The 26543-nt window shown below is 42.5% G+C and overlaps 1 protein-coding gene and 2 long non-coding RNA genes across 7 annotated transcripts in view; 2 read left to right on the top strand and 1 right to left on the bottom strand.

Moving 5' to 3' along the window:
- The first annotated feature begins 883 nt into the window (after window positions 1-883).
- LOC113160551 lies at window positions 884-13647 on the top strand. 3 transcript variants are annotated; one of them, XR_003298699.1, is made up of 5 exons: window positions 884-1030; window positions 2715-2826; window positions 5261-5379; window positions 13229-13339; window positions 13522-13647. It is a non-coding gene; the product is annotated as an uncharacterized LOC113160551 (long non-coding RNA). The 3 variants fall into 3 exon arrangements; XR_003298700.1 differs by lacking the exons at window positions 13229-13339; window positions 13522-13647 and adding an exon at window positions 8236-8349; XR_003298698.1 differs by lacking the exons at window positions 13229-13339; window positions 13522-13647 and adding an exon at window positions 6028-6135.
- LOC113160343 (myosin-10) overlaps window positions 3336-26543 on the bottom strand; it is a 47475-nt gene continuing 24267 nt past the window's right edge. The window contains exons 4-40 of one of the 3 annotated variants that reach the window (XM_026357571.1): window positions 25161-25263; window positions 24084-24113; window positions 20938-21030; window positions 19615-19678; window positions 19236-19334; window positions 18577-18720; window positions 18210-18305; window positions 17871-17989; window positions 17556-17708; window positions 17288-17461; window positions 17042-17215; window positions 15369-15483; window positions 13565-13758; window positions 13239-13360; window positions 12698-12767; window positions 12364-12524; window positions 12147-12255; window positions 11911-12042; window positions 11602-11808; window positions 11350-11487; window positions 11032-11155; window positions 10777-10948; window positions 9667-9879; window positions 9435-9579; window positions 9037-9243; window positions 8783-8887; window positions 8537-8689; window positions 8206-8454; window positions 7904-8116; window positions 7443-7817; window positions 7240-7368; window positions 7071-7159; window positions 6806-6929; window positions 6507-6715; window positions 6313-6421; window positions 6051-6223; window positions 3336-5354 (exon numbers count right to left, since the gene is read on the bottom strand). In XM_026357571.1, the coding sequence (XP_026213356.1) occupies window positions 5201-5354; window positions 6051-6223; window positions 6313-6421; window positions 6507-6715; window positions 6806-6929; window positions 7071-7159; window positions 7240-7368; window positions 7443-7817; window positions 7904-8116; window positions 8206-8454; window positions 8537-8689; window positions 8783-8887; window positions 9037-9243; window positions 9435-9579; window positions 9667-9879; window positions 10777-10948; window positions 11032-11155; window positions 11350-11487; window positions 11602-11808; window positions 11911-12042; window positions 12147-12255; window positions 12364-12524; window positions 12698-12767; window positions 13239-13360; window positions 13565-13758; window positions 15369-15483; window positions 17042-17215; window positions 17288-17461; window positions 17556-17708; window positions 17871-17989; window positions 18210-18305; window positions 18577-18720; window positions 19236-19334; window positions 19615-19678; window positions 20938-21030; window positions 24084-24113; window positions 25161-25263 (5440 nt within the window). In that variant the 3' untranslated portion in view covers window positions 3336-5200. The remainder of the gene's footprint in view (window positions 5355-6050; window positions 6224-6312; window positions 6422-6506; window positions 6716-6805; window positions 6930-7070; window positions 7160-7239; window positions 7369-7442; window positions 7818-7903; window positions 8117-8205; window positions 8455-8536; window positions 8690-8782; window positions 8888-9036; window positions 9244-9434; window positions 9580-9666; window positions 9880-10776; window positions 10949-11031; window positions 11156-11349; window positions 11488-11601; window positions 11809-11910; window positions 12043-12146; window positions 12256-12363; window positions 12525-12697; window positions 12768-13238; window positions 13361-13564; window positions 13759-15368; window positions 15484-17041; window positions 17216-17287; window positions 17462-17555; window positions 17709-17870; window positions 17990-18209; window positions 18306-18576; window positions 18721-19235; window positions 19335-19614; window positions 19679-20937; window positions 21031-24083; window positions 24114-25160; window positions 25264-26543) is intronic. The other 2 variants (XM_026357563.1, XM_026357578.1) reach the window with 2 other exon arrangements.
- Window positions 13691-14628, top strand: LOC113160562. The gene is made up of 2 exons (XR_003298701.1): window positions 13691-13781; window positions 13905-14628. It is a non-coding gene; the product is annotated as an uncharacterized LOC113160562 (long non-coding RNA).

Below are 26543 nucleotides of genomic sequence, written 5' to 3'. Positions count from 1 at the left end.
AAGGTATCAAGTTAATATACTAACTCCCCCCATAGACAGCTCTATGGGGGGAAAACATCTTAGATCATCTGTTATCATCTAAGTTGTGTATTGATCCAGACGTAAACACCTGGAAGTAAAAGCTGATTGATCATTGTTGATCATCTTTTGATGTGTAAGAGAAATGTGTGAAGTAGACAAATAGATGTGATGATGAACCTCCTGGATCCACCTGAGCCACTGCCACACATCTAACACCTGTTTTAACCAGAGTGTCGGTCCAACGAACCCCAGGTAAAGGTCTGGCTACAGATGGGGGTGCATTCCAATAGTGGAGAAACCAACAATACCTTTGGATCTCAGGACACTGAGAAAACAGACGTTAACATCTATTTAAGGTTAACATTACTCATACTTTGTTGATTGTTCTGTCCATATTGTTGTTCGAAAATACAACTCCAAGAAAACAGACTAAGATTAGTGAGAACCCACAATTAGAGAAAGAGATGTGACAGGAGTGGAAAACACAAAAGAATTCTATTACATAAATGCAAATATACGTTTTTTGTCCCCTCATATTGAGTTGAACCTTGACTTAGAAATTAAAACACTAAACTAAAAACTGAAAAGTTACATCGATGTTTTTCCTAAATGTTGATTCAAGTGTAAATAGAAATTAATTTATGAACAAATAAATACAAAAAACAAACGTATTAAATTAAAATATTCATAAAGAAATTTGACATTTTTAAATTTAGCAGTGTTTGGTTTGTTGATAAAGCGTGTAAAAAAACATAAAGTGTAAAAACATAAATAAATAAATAAAAATACTGACGATGAGACGTAAACAAACCGGAAACGCGAGGCGGACGTATGACCTCATTTCCGCTTTACGTCACTCGACGCGGTGACGTATTCAAATTGAAGCGCGGCTGTGTTTTCTACTTTTATTTCAACATTTTTAATGTTTTAAGGAGTTTTTAAAGTTGTTTCTTCAGCGGAGCGGACTCAGTAAAAGTCTTCTATGAAGAATCTTCACACAACTACTCAGGTAAACAAAGCTACAACATTCAAAGTTTATGCTAGCAGGTTGTAGCGTTAGCTAAGCTACGTCAGCTGTACAGGTGAGGACAGGTGAGGACAGGTGAGGACAGGTGAGGACAGGAGGACAGGTGAGGACAGGTGAGGACGTGAGGACAGGAGGACAGGAGGACAGGTGAGGACAGGAGGACGTGAGGACAGGTGAGGACGTGAGGACAGGTGAGGACAGGAGGACAGGTGAGGACAGGAGGACAGGAGGACAGGTGAGGACAGAGGAGGACAGGAGGACAGGTGAGGACGTGAGGACAGGTGAGGACAGGAGGAGAGGAGGACAGGAGAGGACAGGAGGACAGGTGAGGACAGAGGAGGACAGAGGAGGACAGGTGGACAGGTGAGGACAGGAGGACAGGTGAGGACAGGTGAGGACAGGTGAGGACAGGAGGACAGGTGAGGACAGGAGGACAGGAGGACAGGTGAGGACAGGAGGACAGGTGAGGACAGGTGAGGACAGGAGGACAGGTGAGGACAGGTGGACAGGTGAGGACAGGTGGACAGGTGAGGACAGGAGGACAGGTGAGGACAGGTGAGGACAGGAGGACAGGTGAGGACAGGTGAGGACAGGTGAGGACAGGTGAGGACTGAGGGTTTAGGTTTGAGAACATTCCTGCAGCTACTTACAAAATGTTTTTGTTTTATTCACGAGACTTTCAAAAGGTGAACAGTAAACATGAATTGGGTCAGTAAGAGATATGACTCATATTAAATTAGCACAACACTGAACTTAGATTCAGAAATAAGTTGTTCACAATTTAAAAATAACATTTGACTCGTTCTCTGCAGCTCTGTAATAACCTGCCCTGTCTGAGCTGTGCTACTTCACAGTCTCTTCAGAGTCTGAAGCCATGTGTTGCTAGTTGTCAGGTAACGAATGTTGTTGAGGTGATTTTGGACCCTGTGTTAATTTAGATTCCTGTGATGCTGAAGTTTGCTTCAGATTCAGCAGTTAAAATAAAAATGAAAGCAAACTTAAAATACAGTAACAAGTGTGCAATTGTATTCTTTGATCCACTGTTGGTTGTGTTGTATTTTACTTTAAAAAAATTAATTGAATTAACAAAAACACAGCTGACAATTACTCAAGATTATTCACAGGAGCACAAACAAAACCACATAGAAAAGTCTTAAACGTTTTAACATGTTGCTGTGATATGTGATTAACTGAACTAAACATTTATCTCTTTTTATAAATATTACCTTATTATTTCTTAAATAAAAATTCAACCAGGGTGAAAGGCTTCACGTTATTAAACCTTTGTTATGTCTCTGGAATTCAGGTTACTGCTGTGTTCATGAAGAAAAAAAGTGTTTTGTAATGTAGAATAAAAGTTGTGGTTTTGATCTCAGCTAGTCTCTGGACTGATGTGTTCTGCAGGCAGAATCCAGTAAAAGTTTTCAGCACTTTGTTTATAACCAGTTTTAACTATAATGGATCAAAAAAATCTGCTGCTCAGTTTAATTTTAAAGCTTCCCTATTAGTTTAAAATCAAATGCTCACTTGAGATTTCCTCATTTTGGGAAATCATGGTCTCTTTGCTGTGCTGTTCCCTGGAGTCTCCAGTTTTCTGTGATGTGTTGTTATTGGTTATTTCACAGCAGAACACGATCAGAATAACTCATTGCGATTGTTGCTGCAGGTATCACTGGAAGCAGAGGAACACTTTAAAGACGCATTAATGCAGTCACAGAGTTGGTCTCCTGCATCTGACAGCTCTCTCTGTCTGCACCAGTGGATCACAGAGAACACAGGTGAGTTTGTTTTTTAATTCAACACTTCCCTATTAATAAGGTTTTGTTATGCGTTTGTTAGTGTCAGATGTTACTTATTTAATATTAAAAACATCCAAATTCAACGCTCAAATACACAGAGTAGTAGACACTGTATTTAGATTTAAGCTTATGCTAATTGGGCTAATGTACAGCTGAGCTAAAGACAGATACTATAAAACTATAGTACTATAAATATAAAAAACACATAGCACTTAATTAAGCTGCAGTCAGTTTGTCTGTGCTCATTTACTATCTTTAATTTCTCGGTTCTCAAGTTTATTAATATTATTTTATTGACAGAAAAGTTGTTTTAGTAGAAAAGGAATTCACTTAAATTAAGGAAGAGTGATTTTCAACGTCCTCTGAGTTTGAAGAGTACATGTATATGAATAATATTGGTCCCTTCATATTATAATATCTCTCTGCTTCTAAAAACTCCAGGCGACATCATCTGGGGGATAATAATCAGAGACAGTGCTAGAAGCAAGTAGACTCAAGATACTTCTTGTTTATTCTACTGCAGTATTATTTGCAATAATCTCAGTTCAGATGATGTTATCTAGTATTAGCACAGGATGACAACTAGCACAGATGCTGTACGTACTCCCACATACTGCCTGACCTGCTTCAGTACATTAGTGTCAATGCATCAGCTCAGCTGCCATGTTGGATCAGGACATCGTCGCCTCTTAATGTGTGAGGACGCAGTTTATACGCAATTAAAACCTTCATAACTCACTGAATTTAGAAAAGCCAGCCATAATACTCTAACATTTAACTGTTATTTTAATATTTATATTTTATTTCTAACTGTGTTGGTTGTTTAAATCTTCTGACTTTAAACAAAAACACCTCATTCTGTATGTTTTGTAGCTCAGACGTATCTTGAAACTGTTCAAGAAACACAGGACCTGATAAAAACTAGCTTAACTTAGTATTGATTGGCACCTAATGTCAGCTAAATTATTTATTTTGATAAATCAAATTCATTATGTTTGTAATAGTAAAATATTCGCAGATAACTTTTATAACGTTTTTCTTTTGTCAGAGCTTCTAAAAAGTCAGTTGTTGTTATCTGATATTAGAATTGGTCAGTATCTAACTGAGTCCTGATCCAATATGGTGACATGACAAATACAGCAGCTTGTCTGTTTATGTATCTATGAAAAGGCAGATCCATTTATATACATGTCCTCTCCAAACCAGAACCATACGTACAAGAGTTAGAAACACAATGAGGGTGAATTGGGCTCCATAGACTTTAATGCTTTGTATAACTACGTAATAAGTCATGAACTGTACATGTGAGCGTAGGTACAGTTAATCAATGTGCAATACTGAGCATTTTGAAAGACAAGTGGAGTTTGTACTGTATACAATAGCAGATATATAAATACAGTTGACGTCTACTGGATCATTTTTAAATCTTAATAACTCAAAGTATAAAAGTTATCAATAGGAAAAGTCATAGCACCCATCTACAAAGAATCCCGCACAGTTTGACCATGTCCATCATCGTGTTAACAGAAAAGTCATAGGAAGACAGACAAAGAAAAGAAAAGGAATTTTCCTCTAGTATCTCATTTCATATGCAAATTTATGACTATTTTATGAAAATACCTTCATGAATTTAAGCATGGTTCCATATATGAACAGTATATGTGACATAAACTGAGTTTGAATGAGCAAAAAAAGGCACAGAAGAAATAAGCAAAAGAACAAAATGGGGTGAACGCTGTTTTCAGCACTCACCAAATTATTACAAGTCAACACTGACCTACTGTCAAACATGAGAAACCAAAACTTCATGTAGCACTGAGGCAACAAGGCAGCTTACAGTCACATTTCTATATTTATACGCAAGCATAGGACCAGAAAAATACTATTTAGTTACTGTCTGAACTAAACTGATATGATGATTTAGATTATTGGAAAATGTCAGTTTGCTTTAATCATGATCTCTTCTTTCAAATGTTGCTTTGCTGTTATTGTAGCATGTTTCAACAGCTAAATACAGAAACAGAGATTTTATATTATCATCCAGACAGAATTATGAGCATATATCTACCATGAGTCATTGTGGGTTAAGGAAGTTGCTTTTATGCAGCCCTGCAGCTTGACAGAGGGGTAAGGCAGAGTCGTGCTTCTTCCAACCGTAATGGGCTAATAAAGAGCGTTGGGCGTCCAACTGCTGGTGTCTGCACAGGTTCAGGGTTGAGTTCTGGGTTTTCTTGCTTAAATCATGCTCTGTGTGATTTGGGCTGTTAAGTGCTGATGTAGCCAGCGAGAGTAAGAAGCTTCTGCTGGGGCTGAGAGGGGATCGTAGATGAGAGAGCAAAGATTTAGGCTTCTTCTACTCTGGTTGGGTTGCTGGTGTCTCATTGGCGTTGTTGTCTGTGATCTTGTTTTCCAGCTCGTCGTCAGACAGGAGGTCCAAGGAAGTTCCTTCTACCTGCAGCTGACGTCTGCCTGAGCGGCTGGAGGAGAAGCTGATGGGGCCGCCCCGCCTGCAGGAGGACGAGGAAGACAGAGGTAAAGACTTAACTGTTGTTAGACTGCACTGAAGTAACCAGGTTAAAAGGTGGACTGGATTTAAAAATGACACAGTATTACTGTAATGGTGTCCTCTAGGAGAATTATATGTACCTAGGCAAACCACAGTTCTCATTTGTAAGACATCAGCTCAGTAAAGAAAGGTTACCGGTTACTTCAGAGCAAATTAACGTATTCAGCAGTAAGACATACGTAGACTACAGTCCTGAATATGTCAGTGAAGAGTCTGAGTCATACAAGTAAGTTATCTGGAAGTTACGTTGAGCCCTCCTGTTTCTCTTCCACTGTATTCTGGATGTTGAGTCACATCAGCTGGTTCTTCTTCTTATTGGGTCAAAACATTTCTCTACTCATCCAAGTAGATTCTTCACTTTGACCAAAGGAGCTCCTTCGATGAGTAGAGAAATGTTTTCAGCTGATGTGACTCAACATCCAGAATACACTGGAAGAGAAACAGGAGGTCTCTCCAAGCCTGCTGTGAAGTGGTTAGAGTAACACTGGAGTCATGTTTAACATCTGGAATAAACCATCATCAAACGTCCAGAATCCTCTACTATGACGTTAACTGTAAAACAAGTTGTACAATTGTACATTGAGATGAAAATATAACCTCTAGTACTGATACAGGTAAAGAAACATCTGCATCATACCTGAGTCGGTTCTTGAGTGTGTGGACCTCGCGGCTCAGACCCTCGCTGGCCTCAGTGGCGTCATCGAGCTCTCTCTGCAGTTTCCTGCGTGAGGCGTTGGCCCTCGTCGCCTCCTCCTCGGCTTCCTCCAGCTGACGCTTCAGCTGCTTCATGCGAGAGTTCGCCTTTTCCACCTTCACAGATTAAACAGAGAAAACACTGGAGGTTCTGATCCGGTGTGTAGACAGATGGTGAATGACTGTAAGTACTAATATTAGAATACCTGTTCTTTAAACTGGTCGGCATGGCGGCGCTCGTCCTCCACCTGCATGCAGACTTCTTTCAGCTTCTTCTCTGTCCTCCTCACGATCTTGTTGGCTGCTGCTCGCTCCCTTCAACACAGGAGGTTGGAGAAGATTTAGTGTCACATGTAAACCTATAAATGTGTTTTATCTGGAGACACTAGTCATTTCTCACTTTGCTTCCTGCTCCAGCTGTTCCTCCAGCTGTGCTATCTTAGCCTCCAGTGCAGCGATGGAGGCCTTGAACCTGTTCTTCACTGAACCCTCCAGCTCGCCCAGTTTGGCTCGAAGCTCCTTGTTTAGACGCTCCAGTTGCTGACGAGCGTTTTCGCTCTTCTGCGCTGTGCTGCGCTCTGCACTCAACTCCGTGGTCAGCGTGTCCACCTGATGAGGTAATGGGAAAATATGTGAACCTCATGTATTTCCTAATCTGGCTGTTATCTTTCTACTCTTTAAAGATTCTCTATAATCTACCTGCATGGTTGTCTTTCTGAAGCGGTCATTGAGTAGCTCCATGTTACCCTGCTCCTCCTCTAGCTCCTCCTCCAGCTGGGCGATACGAGCCTCCAGCCTCCTCTTCTCATCCATCAGAGCAGACCTGAGGCACAAAGGTCAGTGAGTATGAAATCTACCCATTACATAAGGCAACAATGAGAAAAGGAGAAGTTTTTAAAGTTTAGTACTGGAAGCTCCCTGATGTAAGAATCAGTGACCGACTACAACACGGTGTGTAACGTACTTTCCAGAGGTGCTGTTGGAGATTTCATCTTGAAGCTCATCCCGTTCCTGCTCTGCGTGACGCCGTGCCCTTTCAGACGCTGCCAGATCCTGCAGAGAAAGGTCAAAGGTTAAAGAGACCTCGAGTAGGCTATTATACAGGGAACACATATCATCCCACCGCCCTGTACCTCGTGTAGCTGTACGATCTCAGCCTCCAGACTTTTGAGTTTCTTCTCATTTTCCTTGGATAAGGCAAAAATATCGTCTCTGGAAGCTCGGGCATCTTCCAGCTCCCTCTGGTAGTCCTTCACCTGGGCCTGAAGGAGACAGCAGATTACTGAGAAAGGCTCTTTACTAGATTCTGATTCTAACATATGAAGCAAATCTGTACCTGTAACTTGCGCAGCTGCTTGATGGCTTCATCTCGAGCCTTGTTGGCTCCTTCTATGTGACTCTCTATATCCTTCAAATCCATCTCCAGTTTCTTCTTAGCAGCTACAGCCAGAGCTCTCTGCTTCCTCTCATCCTCCAGCTCAGCCTCCATCTCCCGCACCTGCTTGACCAGGGCTCTCTTCTTCTCGTCGTTTTGGTCGTCCCGACCCTGAAGGTCTCTCTCGTACTGGGCCTTCATGGCCTGCATGTTGACCTCCAGACGCAGCTTGGCGTCTTCTGTGGCCTGTAGCTCGTCCTCTAGCTCCTCCAGCTGAGTCTTCATCTCCTCCAGCTGCTGCTCCAGAGCACGCTTGGACTTCTCCAGCTCATGGACCTGATGAGTTGACAAAACCAGAGGGTTTAGGACTACTCCTATATTCTCATAGAAAACAACACGGTCTCACTGATCTTTACACTCACGTTCTTGCCCACATCGTCCTTTGAGCTCATCAGATCTTCCATTTCAGACCTGAGCTGCTTGTTAATCCTCTCCAGCTCCTCTTTAGCCTCAAGTGCCTCGTCCAGGGCTCTGGTCATGGACAGAGCTTTGGTCTCCTTCTCTCTGGCCTCGGCTTCAGCACGGTCACGCTCTTCGGCGTAACGAGCTGAGATGCTCTTCTCCTCAGCCAGCATCTACAGAGCAGGAGATCAGATATTAGTTTGCCCCCAAAATACATATAATGTAATAATCTGTAAAGTCCCCCAGTGAAACATTTTGTCACCTGATCAAACTTCTTCTGCTTCTTCTCCAGGTTGGAGACGATCTGTCTCTGGTGATCCAGGTCTACAGTCAGATCGTCCAGCTCCTGCTGCAGACGAGTCTTTGTCTTCTCCATCTTTTCAAAGGCGATGGTCTTCTCTTCTAGACGCTGGCTGCCCAGCTCCAGGTCCTTCGCCAGCTTCTTCTTGGCCTCCTCCAGGCCCTCGATTGTTCCAACATCATCCTCCAGCTTCTTCTTACTCTCTGAGAGCTTTAAACAAAAAAAACATGGGTTATTAAAATAGTAAACATGGTTTAAATAGGTGTTCCTACGCATGAGTCACGTGTCCTACCTGAGCCTGTAAAGTCAACATCTGTTTCTCCAGATTCTTGCGTGCCTCCTCATCCTCCTCCTGCTGCTCCTGCAGAGCATTCTTCTCCTCTTCCAGCTGGCGTATACGACTGCTGAGGTTTAGTTTCTGACGCGTCTCCTCCTGGAGAAGCTCCTAGATAACAGTGAATATTAATCCAGTTAGTTCAGTAAAGGATTCGCAGCATTTAGTCTGATGATGGTTAATGTTGAGGGGAACTAAGGTCACCTGTGTGTCTTGTAGCTGACTCTCTAGTCCAGTAAAATCTTTGGCCATCTTGATCCCCTTCCTCTCGGAGTCTTCCAGCAGGGCCGACACATTGTCTAACTCAGTCTGTATGAAGAGGTTAAAACCAGGTTTGTGTTGCATTTGTCAAATGAGAAACAAAAAAAAGACTAAAATCACCAATATGATTATTAGTTAGTTAGTTTTCTTTGTCAATCTATCATATAACTAACAGATTAATTAAGTCTAAGACTCACCTGCAGTTTGTGTGTGCGCTCGGCCAGTTCCCCTTTGGCTCTCTCCCCCTCAGTGACTCTGGCCATGAACTCCTGCAGCTGTGCCTCCAGCTTCTTCCTCTTGTGTTCGGACTCTGACTTTGCCTGCTGCAGGCTCTTGACTTCGCTGGCCAGCTCCTTGTTGGCACTCTCCTGGCTCTGTTTAGTCTTCTCCAGGTTAGCCTTGAACTAGACATAATCAATAGCAAACAAAGGTGTTAATATTGTTTTCACATGACTTATATCTAGTTAAATCTGAACATGCAAAAACACCAGAGCCAGAAATATGTCCATTACAAACACAAATCAGATCTGACTAAAGGCTGAAACTGAGCAAGAAGGGATGTGCTGTGACCGTCCATAGGGGAAAGGTACGTTACCCTCTTTGCCTGCTCCAGCTGTTCAGACAATTCTTCCAGGACTGTTCCATGCCTCTGTCGCATCTCCTGGATCTGAGCCTCGTGGTTTTTAGTCTCCTCCTCAATGGCTTTCTTCAGCTCTGCAACCTCCTGTTCACGCTTGGTCCTACAAACAACATGCACGGTCTTAGTTATCTGCTCTATACCACACTGTCTACTCTACACTGTGAGAATTATATTCAAAGCAGAGCACCTGAGTTCCTGCTGTGCAGCAGTTGTATCAAGGGTGTCCTCCAGTTCGGTCTTCAGGGCCTCAAGCTCTTCACTTAAGTCCCTCTTGAGTTTCTCGGCCTTGTTTCTGGCCTGTTTCTCGGACTCGAGGTCCTCCTGCAGCTCAGACAGCTGGGCCTGCAGCTCCCTCACCTGCTTTAGAGCATTGTTCTTGTGGCTGATCTCATCCTCGCCCCTGTCAAACGAGGAAAACATTGAAGAAGGTGTCACAAAGCCTCAGACTGAAAGAGGACACAACAAAGGTGGGAAATAAAAAACTGAAAAAAACTTAAATCATATGATACAGTTTCCACTAAGTGCAGCGTGATTTATTTATTTATTTTAGTTACTCACTGATTCTACTAATATGTCCAAATCACTTTATTAATCATGAATTGATGCCTGTTTGTAGTTTGGTTTTTTAACTTAATATTTTGCTGGAATCATTTAATAAACAATGTGTAATGTGTAAATTTTCCACTGGGTGGAGACAGAACTTCATAATCACTGTTTAAGTCAGGGGTGCCCAATCCCGGTGCTCAAGGGCCACTGTCCAGCTTGTTTTGCAACCAGCCTTGCACTTAAAGCTTCTGATTGGCTGAACACACCTGATCCAGGTAATCAGCAGTGGGTAAGGCAGAGATAGTTGGAAAACCAGCAGGATAGTGGCCCTCGAGGACCAGGATTGGACACCCCTTGTTTAAGTGTTTGACGTCTACAGTTCTCATTAACACTGGAAGGAGCCAAACAGACATAAGGTCTGAAACTACAGAAATCACACACACCACATTCCAATGCAGTGAGTCTGTGACGTGGAGCACAACAACAGGTAAATGCTCACAGGCTGTTTCTGTGAGATGAGCTGTTGTCAGTCTAATAAAATGGGCCATAATAGCAGGTGTGAATGTTTCTTGATGACCATTCTGTGCAGCTATGTAGCACTTACCTCACACTGACTCACATCATGAAGCAGAATCTCAGTGACTCAATATTAAAACCTACATTTAGCTCACACAGAGTTATGTAAGACTTTGTCAGTGAACTGATTTCACTAGAACTGAACAGTTTTTCTGTCGTGGGCTCTGTCTCCTACCTCGCCTGCATCATCTGCTGCTCTTCTTCCTTCTTGCTCAGCTGTACTTTCAGCTCGTCTATCTGGGCCTGCAGCTCAGAAATCTGGTCCTGGAAGTCAGATGTTTCCCCGTCCAGCTTCCTCTTTGCCTTCTCCAGCTCCTGACGCGTCTTCTCCTCCTTCTTCAGCCTCTCTGTATTAAAAAATTAGGATATAATGAGTTAGTAAAAAAAGAGATTCACTCCACGCGTTCTGTATTTCAGGTCAGTCCTTTACCTTCTAAGTCGGCCATCATCATCTCCTGCTTGTTCTTAACCTTTCCCAGGTTTTTGGCCTTTTCTTCCTCTTCAGCGAGCAACGATGTCACCTCGTTGATTCGGTCCTCCAGCAGCTTCTTTTCCTAAAGAAGACAAAGAAATACAAGCAGGTTAGCAAACAGCGAGTCTGTCAACCCAAGCTAAAGTGTTTATCTGTCTTGCTGTGCGGCAAAAAAGAGAAGCTTCTTATGAACGATTGGATCCTTCACCTCTTCAGTTCTGCACTTGTCATTCAAACCCATCAACCTCACTGTAGAACGTCAGAACCTCTGCTCACCTTCAGGAATTTGGAGTTCTGGTCCTCTAGTAGTAAAATGTCCTCTTCGTACTTCTTCATTTTGGCCTCAGCTGTCACTTTCTCCAGCTGCAGCTTCTGTCTGGCAGCTTCCTCCTCATCCAACTGTTCCTCCAGGTCCTAAATTAGCAGATATTCAATTAGCAAACAGATTTCTAAAAGCTTTTTGAAATAGTTATCTATTACAGGAAAAAATAGTGAATGTTCCAGAGTTTCCACATGCCATGGACAAACCTGGATGTGCGACTGCATCTTCTTCTTTTCGTTCTGCATGCTCTGGGTCCGCTCCTCTTCTTCCTCCAGCCTGGACTCCAGGTCATGAAGGATCTCCTCCAGCTCTTGCTTTTTGGAAGCCAGACGAGCTCTCATCTCCTCAGCCTCTGCAAACAGCTCTGTCTCTGCCTGCAGCTGCTCTGCCAGGATGTTCTTCTCCTCCATCAACTGCAACATTAACAGATTCAAATATAAATGCATTTTAAAAATATAAAATATAGCTCATTACTGTTTGATACTAATACTGCAGAGTTTTGCTGTGGTTCTTACCTGCTGGTGTTTCCTCTCCATCTCCACCAGCTCTCCCTCCACCTTGGTCTGTTTCTCCTTCACCTTGACCAGCTCCTCGTCTTTAGCCTGCATCTCTTCCTCCTGCCTGGTCACCTGCAGCAGAGGTTTCACCTGCAGATGCACATGAGCAGATGTTTCACACGATGATCTCTGATGATAAACTATGACTACTTACCTGCACAAACTCCCACAAGAGTACAAACCCAAACATTTACCTTTGTAAAGAGTCTCCACCACTGCCAGTGACGAAGCTTCAAGTATGCAGCACAGTTTCTCTGGAGAACCTTCAGAGCGCTGAGCTGCTGCTGCTTCTTTGCAAACGCCCTGAAGCATCACAACAAGAGAGGACGAGAACAAAGACCGAGTCAGACAACAGTTGAATCTTCCTCGTGGAATCTAATCTAAAGGCAGCAGCGGGGAGCCAACACTTACTTGCGTGCCAGGTATCCTCGACAGACGGCCTGGAAGTAAATGATGATGTCTGTGATCTTCAGGTCCCTCTCCTCCTCCAGGTGGGCCAAGACTCCAGCCCTGAAGAAGATTTTACTCTGGCCGATACGGAACAGGTTCCCGTCCAGTTCCAGAGCTTGAATCTATCAGAGAGAGAAAGTAAAAGGGGTTAAAGGTGATTTAATGCTACTGAGGTTAAATGAGCAGAAACAAACAGGTTGATTCTATCTGACAACTACCTGATTACTATGATAATGAGACACTAATAACTAAAATAAATAAAAGCAACAATTAATGGTTTGTTCTAAGTCCTCACCATCCTCTCACAGGCCTGTTTGCCATCCATGAAGCCCTTAGGAATGGCGTTAGGAGTGAGGATCTCGTACCTGGACACAGAGACGATGTTTCACACACAGGTGTTTAGTTTATATTTTATTCTTGTGCTCCACTGATACATGAAAAGTGAAAATATTAGAAACCACCTGGATGTTTCACATGTTCACATCCAACAGAACATATGTAACATCAGAACATGAAAAGCAGGATGTGATTTACACAATAATACGTTAAAAAAGAGAGAGAAATGAAATTAAAGTTTGAAAACCTACAGAGAGGAAATGAAATCAAAGAGCAGAATGAAACCAGATCCATCATCAGGGTTTTATTAACAGCTCTGCAGAAACCTACTGCTCAGTTTATGACATTGTGTCATTTATTATGTTGAATAAAGTGCAAAAACGATCAACGACCGTCTACTTACAACAATAATCTACTTAGATGTTAGAAAATTAGCATCATGCTGTTTATGTATAATCACATTTTGCTCCTTGTAAACATTACGTTACAGGAAACATTACCTCTGTCTGAACTCCTGGAAGACGATGCGGTTGGGGAAGCCCTGTCTGCAGATACGGATCCCCTCCAGCACTCCGTTACACCGCAGCTGGTCCAGAACCAGGTGGGGGTCCAGTTTTCCAGCCTGGGAGAAGACGAAAGACCAGGTTTCATTGGTGACAGTAGAACTGCAACAGTAACATCTCAAACCACCATCCACCAGGATGTAACACTACAATTAACTATTGCACTTATTGTCATTTCTAAATATTAACACATTAATATGTGTAAACATGCATTTAACAGTCCTTAGTCCAGTGCCGCTGATACCGACAGTGTCCAGACTCACCCTTTTCTCGTGGTTGGGGATGATGCAGCGGACGAAGTTGGGGTTGGTGTTCCTCAGTGTGGCCATCAGCTTCGACAGCTGCTCCTTGTACAGCTGCCCCACCGTGCGGAACATACCCTTCTTGGTCTTGTAGGCGGCACCGAACGCCGTCTCGTTCATACCTGCAACCTGGTCCAGACCCACGATCCGGTCGACTAATGTTGAGAAATGAGAAGAGGTAACTTTTAATGGACGGACACACACTGAGGGTCACTGGTCACCGTGACGTGTTCATTACATGAATGGAGAATATTTGTGTTCAGCTCAGCAGGGTTTGCTCTTCTCTTTTGTTGTGATAAAGCATGAAGACAAACAGCAGCGTCACACCAGCTGTGACCAGAGACCATCAGCTGCTTTGACAAAACATAACACGGGGACAACTTCAGGCAAACACAGAGCTGGTTTCTCTCAGTCCTCCACTGCAGAAAGTTCTAAATTATTTTATAGTAAGATCTGATTCAGGACACAGATACACTGCTCAAAACAATACAAAATAAAAGATTATGTATTACTACACATTATTATAAGCAGTGTATACACCACATATAAAACAACAAGTAGTACTTTAAAACATAATTCTTTAATACTGTATTTTGCTGATAATACCTTTGTAATTGTACTACAGAGAGACGCGGAGTGAAATCCGTCTTAAACACTATAAGAAACTATAAGAAAGATACTGACTCGATTTAACTTAGTGGGACTCAGCTCTCAGATGATCTCTTGAGTACAGTATTAAGTAAAACAGTTTCTTAGTGTACTTGTGTTTTGGGGTAAAACCGGAAACACCAGGTTTATTGAAAAGAGAATCTGCAGCGACTAAGAACCACAGTGACAGTATTTACATTTACAGGATGGCTTTGAAAATCAGACCCATTCCTTTAAGTAACATTTTGAATTTTACTTCTACTACTTCCAACCCTGATACATGCAGCACCTGTTGTACATGTATTTTCTAATCTAATCTCTGACCAGTCTCATGTTTCATCACCATTTGTCATAATGATAAACGTTCTAATAATGTGGTTATTTGAATCAGTTTTTCCTCGATTAAAGAAGAAATCTCTCACCTGTCTTCACATTTAAATCACAGCTGTTGGAATAATTACAGCAGGCCAAGAGTATTAATGACACCAAAAAGATGGTAATATTAGAGAATTCAAATTTGATAGTAATACAGCCATGCAAAGCCGAGGGACGCACAGTGCAGCCATGACAAGACGGGGAACCAGTGAGTGCTCCGGTGCAGAGGATGAGGAGAAGCCGGAGGTACAAAGTGTTACTAACATTCACCTGGAGCTTCATGGAGCCCAGACACATTGTCATAGAAAGAGGCTCTCTGAAACGTCTGAATGTCTACGGCAGCAGAGACACAGACAGAGAAAGAAGACAGGAGAGTGAGAGGGAAAAAGAAAGACCAAGGAAAAAGTAGGAATGCAAACAAACACACACACAAACACAGTCAGTACTGCAGTACATGCATGATGTCTAAGCCTCGCTGTTAAAGCCAGTCTGTCACGGCTGCTCGTTAATCAGCAGAAAGATTAGTCCACTAAGTGTTTTAGAACCATCTTATCTTCTATCTGACCGGCCTTTAAGTCCATAAAAAACTAACGTCACATTGAAATAATTATTACAAAGGCCGTGGATGTCACTGAAATATTAGGGGAGAAAATCCAGGATTAGCAGCTAATCAGTGCCCTGGCTGGGATTCCTAACAGATAAATCCAAAGTTTAAACACAGTGAACAACTAGACAGTCTCACCGTCTTTCCACAGCTCGGCCACAAACTTGTCAGTGGACTGGTGCAGCAGTGTGGCCACGTTGTCATTAAGTGGATCCATGTTCTTCATCAGCCATTCATCAGCTTTGTAGTCCACCTAAAGGAAAACAAACTGTAATTCTTCAATATTATTTTAGTCTTTGTGTGACTATATTTCCATTTGTGTGAAGATATCTGACAGTAAAATATTATCTGACTCCTGACTAGCCAGAAACTCTCACAGTGACACATTTAAGGAATAAAACTGAGAACGATTCATTAACATTCCTAACTTAGGACATCACTCCCTCCTACAGCCAAATGTAGCAGGAGGTGTCGTCGCAGGCTGATGCACATTCAGAGGGAGGAGAGAGACATCGAGCTCGTGAAAAGACAGAGTTTGCACAAAAATGGACGGATACATTAAACTGTTTTTTATTGACCGTGGTCATTTGGGTCTGTGACAAACAAAAGCTTCAGTTGTAATAACTCAAACTCTCGGTCTTCTAGCAGCACACTACATGGATCCAATGATTCCTCCAACTCTCAGCATAAAATCAACAAAAACAAGCTGCACTGATGTAAATCTGTGCTTTTCATTGATTTGGGGATTCTCATCGTCCCGAGCACCAATGAGAACGACCACAGCATTAACTGTCATATGATAACTGTACAATGTGTGTACTGGGCGGTGGAGTCACAGTACAAGCTTCTCAATAAACGAATGAAGTAGTATTGTTCTAAAGAAGCAGTAAATTAATAACTGTTGACAGGTTCCGTCTGTCAGCTGTGATTCTGCCTGACGTTGATTTTTCAACTCTCAGACAAACTACAACACATCACTGTAAAAATACTGACATGACAAGAATACACCAGGATTAAAAAATAATATCTGAGTGACACCAAGCTGAGGTCAGTTCTCTGTGACGTAACAAAGACTCTGACTTGTTTTTCAAATGTCTAACATACTGTGAAGAGCGCCAGACTGGAGCAGAACATAAATAATTGTTATGTTCTGCTCGTTCCTCATCCCAGAACCTGAGATGAGGAATGTTCAAACACCATATGGGTTTCATCAGGACCCTGGAAAAGCAAACTCACTGTTTGTTCTTATATTCCTCTGGAGTATCACTTTGTCATGCACGATTTATTTGATGAAGTTTAAATTTAATCCTGGCTCCAGGAGCGAATCCTGGATTCTTCTAATCGGACTGACTGGGAGGTTTTCACCTGTTTGTCACGTGAAACTACTTCAACAATCACTCGAGGGGTGATATGAGTTTCACACTACAACTGACAAGCGTCCTCTGTGGAACATGGTGCAGTACTGTGTGGACCACCACACAAAGGTCAAAGTTGAAAACCTCGGTTATGTAACCACCAGACTCTGTCTGGCACCAATGTGAACCAGATGTGGGTTTCCTGCAGGATCAGTACAACAACTGGGTTATTGTTTGCAGGCAGTGACCTGCTTAACTGCACCTTTGCAGGAGCAAAGTCTGTGCCGCAGAGAAAGGCTACAAACCGGGAAACACATGAATCTGAGGCTATAAAAGGAGGCATGAATAATGGTTTTCAGAAGTACGCTGCTTTTTTTATGTTGTTGTAAAAACCTTTTATCTATGAGCAGTAGCAGTAAAGTACCGGTCCCACCAGCTACCACCTGAAATACATACCCTCCCTGCGTAATGGATGATGCAGAAGTCAGCTTTGTCCTTGAGCTGACGTGGTTTCTGAAACTTGGCGTGTGTTCCCTGCTCCTGAAGCACCTTGTCTATGAAGGTCTTGTCAGTGGCCTTGGGAAACCAGCACTCCTCATCCAGCAGAGCCAGAATACCAGGAGGGTTCGTCTGAGAAGACACGTCGTTAAATGCAAATATTCACAAGGACACAGTCACAGACACACAGACGAAAAGACTGACCGGCCTCTCGATGAGGTCGATGCAGGGCTGCAGGTCGAGGCCGAAGTCGATGAAGCTCCACTCGATGCCCTCCCTCTGGTACTCCTCCTGCTCCAGGATGAACATGGTGTGGTTGAAGAGCTGCTGCAGCTTCTCGTTGGTGTAGTTGATGCACAGCTGCTCGAAGGAGTTGAGCTGAGAAAGAAAACACAGAGCAGGTTTTAGGTGTTTGTTTTATCGGACAACGACGGAGGCAGGTTTGTGCTAATTAGTTTGTCACCGTCAGCACCTCAAAGATCTCGAAGCCAGCTATGTCCAAGATGCCGATGAACGACGCTCCCTGGCGTTTGGTCCTGTCCAGGGCCTTGTTGATGCGGTGGACCAGCCAGCGGAACAGCCGCTCGTACGTCGCCTTGGCCAGAGCTTCAACAGCAAAGTCGGCCTGAGAGGAAAAACAGACAGTGCAGAGCCAGAGATAGTAACCATGAAACACAGGATGAATAATGGATGTTCAGAGCACGACGAGTACATCTGTAACAATCTGTGCTGCTGTTGGATTTATCACTGTTTGACTTTACACCGATCACACTGATCCGTGATCTACCTGTTCTTTGGTCTGTGCTTTCTGCACGTAGTCTCGTCCCACTTTGATCCTCGGGGTGAGGATGGCTCTAGTAAACTCCATCACATTCATTCCAAGCAGGTGGCAGAGCTTCTGTGCCGCTGGGAGAAGCAAGTGACAGTGAAGGACACATGAAAACTATATTTAATTAGACTTTCTTCTTATATTCTTATAGTGAATGGTGTGTTATTAAAACACAGTCCAGACTCAGGATCCTCTCATAATACTGACGTGATGATACAGGCGTTAAATTAGCAGGAGACACAGTCTAACACAGTGTAATAATGTCTCATCATGTCTCATCGTGTGTTTACTGTTTACCTGTGTTGTCGGGCATGGACGCCTGATCAGTGTTTCTCTCCTTCTTAAAGACAATGTTACCAAACTGCAGCACTGCGGACACCACCTTCAACATACCTGGCAAGAGTAAGACAACACTTTATTAATCTCCAGGTGGGGAAATGAGGGATTGGCAGAGGAAGAGAAGAAAAGAGATTTATGATTACAGAGAAAAAGTATGTGAACCTTCTGGAATAAACAGTTTTAGAACATTACTAATAAAGGTGATTGACGCAGCTTTTAAATCCAAAGCTTCACTGGTCTAGCAGCATTTTGAATGTATAAGGTTCATTCACATACTTTTTCTTGCCACTCTACTTGCAGACAAACCAAAAAGAGCAAGACTCACAGACAATCTCGTCGTGGGAGAAGCTCATGATGTGCATGGCGTCCATCGTCTCCTGGAAGTTCTCCTTGTCCTGCTGACCGGGAATGGGAATGTTTCCATTAGACAGGAAGCGGTATTTGTTAAAGCCTTCGAGGAGCAGGTCCGCTGTAGCCGGAAAGGAAATGAACATGATTTCAAACAAAGACTTTTAGTAGTAGGACAGTGAGTGTGCTCATGTTTTATTAGTCATCAGATCGGTGGATATTGGGTCAGGGTCAATGTGCTTATTGTTCAGTGTAAATCATTTCAAGTGTATTGTCCCCATATGATATTATTATACAGTAATATTTATAACATAGAACTATTGTAATGGAGAGTACTTGGTTTTGGCCATAAATCTGAAATATTTTCAGGAGTAGTGAGCATGCACTGATAAGTAATAATGAACTCAGTGTTAAAGTGAACAAATTAACTTTAAACTCACTAGTTCTTAGAGAAATAGTCTGAAAATGTGTCTAAACCCCTGTATGCCACCGTCATAAAACAATGTTCTAACAAGCTGAATTAAAAGTTAACTAGAGAGAACGACTGTGTTCTTCCAGATCTAATTCAAACCAGCTTTCTTTAGCTCTGTAATTCAGTCTGTGCTCGATGTGACACAGCTGCAGTCACACACTCACTTCGGAGGTGTTCTCCGGCTCCTGCGAGCAGGCGGTAGAAGATGTGGAAGGTTCTTTCATCTTTGGCCTGTCTAATGGCCCTCGACTTCTCCAGAAGGTCTGAGAACAAAGTGAAGGACTGACAAAGAAACACGACCAGGAAGTCCAACATGTGAACTGTGATTACTTTAACACAGAAATCTTCCAGTTGGAAACAGGAACAGAGGAATCAAATCTAATTCTGTCTTAACAATAAATCTGCTCTTTATAGAAGAAGGTTTACTCATTATTATCATTATCATCTACTGGACTTTAATAAAAAGTGTGGGAACATCTTTCCTGTGGTGACGTCTAAGCTCTAATCTGATTCTTCTTCAGTGTCTCCCGTTATTGAGGATACAGGTTTCAATGTTGGCCCCGACAATGTAGCCTGTGACGTCGAAGTTGATTCGGATGAACTTCCCCTGCAGGAAACAAGATGCATATGTATGTTAAAAAAACATCTGTTAACTCATCGCAGGTTAATTAGAGGGTGCATTACGTCAGTGTGTGTGCACGTGTCCGCTCTCTGCTGTGTTAGTGGATCCTTCCTGACGACAGGAAAACTAAATGTCTTTATTAGGAAAAGTCAGGTGAAAGAATCTCAGGTATGTCTGTGGTTTCCTGACAGTGTGTGGGATTCTGTGTGCCTGTCTATCTGTCTGTTTATCTGTCTCACTGCCTGTCTCACTGCCCGTCTCACTGAAGCAGCTGCTGCGCTGGCTCTGTCCAAAGTGAACAAACCGTCCACTTCTATACACACAAGTTACTGAGAACAGAAACCAGACGAGTGACCTGGTTCACACTCGTCTTCATCTTCATTAAACTCTAATAAGAATTGATTTAATGTTTTAAATGACTGTGAAAAAGTTAATTAAGCTTTGTTTAATCAGGACATCCAACTAGAATCCAGTCATCTTTAGTTATAAAGAGTATAAAATGCCAGAATTGATTTGATGTTATTCTGTGTTGTGTTGATTATGCTAATCTCAGAAACAAGTAATTTATACCTCGTTAGTGCAGTTCTGAGGTTTTCTGGGTCGGTACAGAACCTTAACAGTTCACTGATTAACAAATGATTTGTTCTTTGTTAAACACCTAGATAAAAACATCCGACTGTGCTCAGTAACAAGTTGTCTGGTTAAGAAACGAGTTCTACTGTGAGTCCTAATGAGCTTTAGAGGTGCAGGCGGCTTTGTGCTAAGCTAACTGGCTAATGGCTACAGCAAGTAACCAAGCCCAGTGTTTGCAGAATTCATGGATGAGGAAAAATGATTATGCTGAAGAGAAACTGAACATTTGCATGACAGATGTTTTATTCCTTTGAAGATCTGCAGCTGGTTTCATATTATTTTCTCATTTTTAGTTTCACTGATTTCAAAACAGCTCTGTAATATTTTCCATTAGGACAATAAATCTCCTTCTCTCTCTATATGCTGTGTCCAGGTTGTTTTTATCTTCTTCTTTTAAAAGGACATCACTTTGATTCAAACAGTACATATCATTATCTTGTGAATCACTCCACAGACTGAATATGTTTAAGATCTGAAGTGAGAGAACAACATCTGCAATGTTCAACCTGAAGAAACCAGAAACATGAAGTCAATTTGTTTCTCTTCTGAATTCTCTCTGTACAAATGTTTAAATCAAGACAACAATCCTTAAATCAGGAACATGAACTCACGAAGCGAGACGAGTTGTCATTTTTCACCGTCTTGGCGTTGCCAAACGATTCGAGGATGGGGTTGGCCTGCAGGAGCTGGCGTTCCAGCTCACCCTGTGGAGGAAGACACAGAGATAAGAATCCAACTCACTGCGACACTTCTAGTGCCGGCACAATGTCATGAATCTCTTTACGCTGTTTGTCACATTTTTCTGTGTCTGCAAAATCATACACAAGTTGGCAAGACAAAGTCAATTCTCTCTAACAGAGCAGCTAGAGGAGAACGTGGCCAAGTCAATGTGCTGAACCGATCCTACACACCATCAGCAATTTATTAGGACTCTTTTGGCTTTGGTTTAGTCTGCTGCAGCACAATGTGATTTTTGTTAAGAGAACTCGACAAGCTGAAGGGGCCAAGACAACCAAACAGTTTGACAGAACTTGTGAAACCGCAAAGGCACTACAGAGAGAGAGTTTCAAAACATGCCTTAGAATAAATGGTTAGTTTGAGTTGATGAGTGAGGGACTACTTCTGGCGATGACACGACATTCCCTCTGTGTGCAGAGAGCGCACCCCCAACATTTGATTGGATGGTCCCTAGGGTGCCTGAATTCCCCTGAGAATCACACAGCCTCTTCTATCCAGGCCAATGCTGGTTCAGAAACAGCCCATACTGGTGGCATCACCATCCAGAGCAGAGCACATCAGACCCCCCCGAGCAGATGTTCTGGACTGCACAGGCAGAACAGAGTCAGTTAAAAACCTACTGGATGTGCAGTTTGACCCAAAACCAGACAAGTGAGACTGACAACGAGGTAGACTATACAAATAGTTAAGTCTGTAGGACTGTGGCGCCCTGAATAGACCCAGCCCTGAGCCTGGTAACTGAATGACTACAATCGAATCCCAAAACTACAGATTGCACTTCATGGCCCATTTACCAGCATCATGACCAAACCTTTACTCACAGGATGGACGGGGGAACAACAAGGAAACATGCACATGTGTGCACATAATATATATGTGCACATGCATGTATTGTGCATTCAAAAATTACTGCATCATCATCATCATCATCATCATCATCATCAGCCTGCACCACTAAGCTCTTATATATACAAACAGTCTGTCCTGTACTACTACTGTTATTATCATCATTACTGCGTTTCATGTCACATTTGCCCGTAAATACATTAAAAATGTTTAATTTCATTTCTCACCAAAGCTCCAATGAAACTGAAATTTCTATGTCAACACATGAAACTAAGAACTGAAAGGTTGGGATGTGGGGACATGGTAGCCTCACACATTAAAACTGAACGAACATGATAATCTTTTACCCCTTTTATGGAAAAGTCTTCTTGCAAAACTTGGGGAAGAAAAGTGGGAAAACAACACGTTGAAAACAATTTTACTTCTGGGATCGACTCTCCAGAGCCTCTTGGCCTCGTATGATGGCAATAACTCCACGATTGGAAACGACAACTAAACAGGGTCCAAGGTTTTCTGACTCACCGGGCTGCGCTGGAGGTCTGCATATAAAGTTCAATCTCTCTGGACAGTAATATACAGGCCAGACATGGAAATACGATGAATTTAAGAACAATGTTCTGGCATCTTTGTGCAGTCTCTTATGTCTATGTGAATACATACTGATGATTCACTATGATAAGTATCCACCTCCACATCTTCGGGCTCTGTTTAACATAGAGTAACACTGTAGAACCACATGAATCTACAGCTATTCCCATTTGCAGTTCTCACTGAGAGGAATATGGTCTCATGTGATCTGTTTTCCTTCTTTTCCACTTTCACCCCCTTCCAATCTCCTCTCCTGCACCATATCTTCACTCTCCCTCAGTCCCTGCTCCTACATTCCTCTGGCCCGTGCTCAGAGGCAGCTGTAATGCAACGCAGAAGGAAAGCAGCATTAAGGGGTCAGTGTGGATGGTGTAGTCAAGCAGGGGAGATATGCTGAGCTACCGAAATGCAGCATTTAAGAAAATGCAGGTGTTGTGTGTGTGTGTGTGTGTGTGTGTGTGTGTGTGTGTGTATGTTCAGAGCTGCACGCCATTTGACTCATTTCATTTTAATAGTGGTTAGATTAGGAGAAAACGCAGAAACATCAGAGAAGTAAAAACTAGCTCCTAGATAATATATCAAGATTAGTTGGAGGTGAGCTGACACAAATGCAGCGTGTTATCAGCAAAGTGTCATTCTTGTTACTTCAGGGACAAAAACATGTAAAACAACATGCTAAAGTCTGAAAAGCCAGATTTATCCTGTACCACTGAGCTGATAGTCAGTGAGTGTCCTGGTTTTTGAGGTGTCCTGCACCGTTCACACTAGGCGGACCACTGTCTGTGGATTTTGGCTGAATCAGCTCATTGAATGTACTGAGTCATTGTCAAGTTATTTCCTCTCATGCAGTCATGGAGCACATGCACTAGATGACCAGTGGCTTCTGTCGCCTGGTTCTTGTGTCGGCTCGGTGCGTCTTTGCCCTTTAGCTACAACGTCCACACACAGCACAAACAGAAACACCCTGTGTTTGGTTACTGACAGAAGCCACATACAGTATAAATTCAAGGGCACAGCTGGTTACTGGAATATTCAGACTCACCACTATAGAGCAGGCCAAGCTAGAAATGAATTATTCATTGAAATTCTCTTAACCACCAGTAGAGAATATGGATAAATATTTAAAGCTTTAATAAACCACCATCATCTTTTATCATCTCTATCTCACACCTAGGCTGATACACACTGACTTGAAATAAATAAATTATTCTATAAAAGAAAAGTTTGGTGCAGCTGGGGTCTGATTTTATTCTGCTGCTCCATAAATAAATAAAGTTAAAGTTACATTTAAACTGATGACTAACAAACTAACACAGTAAAGCTCCACAGAGGTGGTTACTTCCTCTAATAAACCCAAAGCCTCTGATAAAACTGAATTATTATCATGGGGGCTGTAGATGGACTGGGCTTCATCTAATCAGTGAGCAGCACAAACAAATACCTCATAAAGAAAGAAGCTTAGATTAGTCTGTCAGCATCATTACAGACAGGCACAGGTTGAGAGAGCAGCTCATGCACATGCACACAAACACAAACATCAACACGGACCACACACTCTTTTAGAATAAGCAGGAGATCCACTTGCCTGTAGCTTGAACGCTTTGGGAGATTCGGGCTGTTTGTTATGGATAAACAAATGCAAGTGTTAAAACCTGAAGCGCTCATGTCAGACACAAGCCACAGGAAACAGAACCAGTATTCAGTCAGCCCAGCGCTGGCTACACTCACAGATTAAAGAACATGAAGCATGAGCAGTGACCAGTCAGGCTACATTATTATCTATTAGCTCATTATTAATATTATATTAGGCTGTGGATTAATAATAATAATATAATAATAATAATTAATACACTTTATCACCAGAATATCAAAACTAACATTTAACTTCACCACAGTAACGGTAACATTACAATTCATGAAAGGAAACGTTCAACATTTTGGAAAACACACTCGTTTGCTTTCTCTCTCTGAGAGTTCAGGTCTCGACAGAAATGTGTTGTTGTTCAAATACTCACCTGTGTACTTTTGTGTATTGGAAAATATTTCTGCTAGCTCCAGATTAGGACGCACTCATCACAGACTGAATCGCTTTGTTGAGGCGATTAAAACCTGCCATCCTTCCCCTACTGGGCGCCTGCAAACTCGCATTTTATGAATGTGTAGCTTTAATTCTAACAAACTAGCTTTTAGCTTTAATTCACAGTTTGTCCGCTGTGATGTCCGTGACTTAAATTTTGCCAATTCCCTAGTTAGGGAGGATTTTGATGGACGTTCTGTGGACAAGCACGTGTGTGTAAACTGGTCAGATGTGGTTTCTACAACAAATACGTGTTTTACAAAATGTTGAAATATTCCTTTAAATTACAACAATGTGCAGAGGCAGAGGAGAGCAGAGGAGAGGAGAGGTGAGGAGGAGAGGTGAGGAGGAGAGGTGAGGGGAGACTGAAGGCCCGGGCTAGAGTCCTGCACAGTTACAGTTGTGACCTGTTAATATGAATAACTTTGTTTTTTACTCATTACAAATTATTATATTGTTATTATTAATCTATTTATTTTATTTTATTTTATTTTATTTTGTGGGTCCCGACTCGATGCAGGACTCTGGTCCAGGCTAAAGACAGAAGAATGAGAACAGCAGTAATGTAGGCAGTGGGGCTCTCACAGGAATGTTGTGGTCTTTGCGTCCTTTGTGTGAGGAGGCTACGTGGGCCAGGTACTGGATGACCTTCTTCGTGTTCTCAGTCTTGCCAGCGCCTGATTCACCTCTGACGAGACAAAGCAGAAAGACAGTGGATACGCACGTGGTCAGACAGAGGCAGCACAGAGAGAGTGAATGAAGAGCGAGGAAGAGAAAAGAAACACACTCAGGCTTCACTCGTGAATTACAAGCTATTAGTTGTGAGGCCATTTTTCATCAAATATTCTGTCTAAGCTGTCCTCAGTTTAACAAAGTGAAGACAAAAGCCAAACCAAAATAGCTCTTACTCATGGTTACGACGGCCAGGACTGATTGAATTAACCCCAAGGAAACAAACAATAAGAGAAGGAGAAGTGAGAGATGTTGTGTTGTTGTTTTCTAAATCCAACCATTCCTCAATCAGTTGGTTTTACTGGAGAACCCTGTGGTTTGCTGGGCCAGTCTCCAAAGTTTCCAGTCTCTCCTTTTGGGCTCTGTCTAATGATAGCTATGTTCAGGCAGGGCCATCCACAGCTCCCACAGTCAGGTCCCAGAGCCCCGAAAACCAGGGCCAGCACTGAAACCAGACCATCTAGCTGCATACCAGTGGCTTTAGTCTAGCTGGCTATTAGCTCTGCAGCACATAGAGGAGTGCAGCTCTGCCAGATCGATGCAGTTTAACTAAAATAATATAAGATTACAGAGTTTTCTCTAGGTATGCTGTGTTACTGTTGCACATACACTAATATTGTCTAATCTCTCTTTTGTCTTGTATTAAACTGCTCTATGTTTATATTTTAAAGACGTTTTATGCTGATAGGATATAATCAACACAGACTGCATACAGAAATATTGTTAAAGACCAACTGGCGTCTTTTATGTTGAAATCCATATTCCTGCATCAGCTGCTTCCCCATCCTACTAATTAAACAGTGGAGTAACAGATTTAAAATGGCTCCACTGTCACCAACAGAGGGTGTAGTTTTCAGAATAGAGGACAGATTATGCAACAGCTCTTCACTGGCACCCTCAACCCAAGCCACACTGAAAGAGTGTGGCACTTAATTACTTGCTGCCATAGAGGATGAAGGCTGGGCACCAAACCGCACTCATAACCCTCAGCGTTGGGCTGAGCCGCTGCACAACCCTGCATCCGCAAAGAGCTATTTGAAACCAGTCTCTAAATAAAACACAGCAGGATCATAAGAGCTGGCCAGGACGAGAGAGAAAGCTGAAGGCAGAAGGGAAAATAACCAGGAAACTAGGTAATCCAGGAGCAATGATCTTTATAACGTGCTTACACTTTAACAACAGTGACGTCCTACTATTAAAGTGGAGCTATATCATCTTCTTCTTAATTTTCTAGAC

The sequence above is a fragment of the Anabas testudineus genome, chromosome 8 (genome assembly GCF_900324465.2).
Source record: "Anabas testudineus chromosome 8, fAnaTes1.2, whole genome shotgun sequence".
Taxonomy (NCBI): Eukaryota; Metazoa; Chordata; class Actinopteri; order Anabantiformes; family Anabantidae; genus Anabas; species Anabas testudineus.
This window is presented reverse-complemented; position numbering and strand designations above follow the sequence as displayed.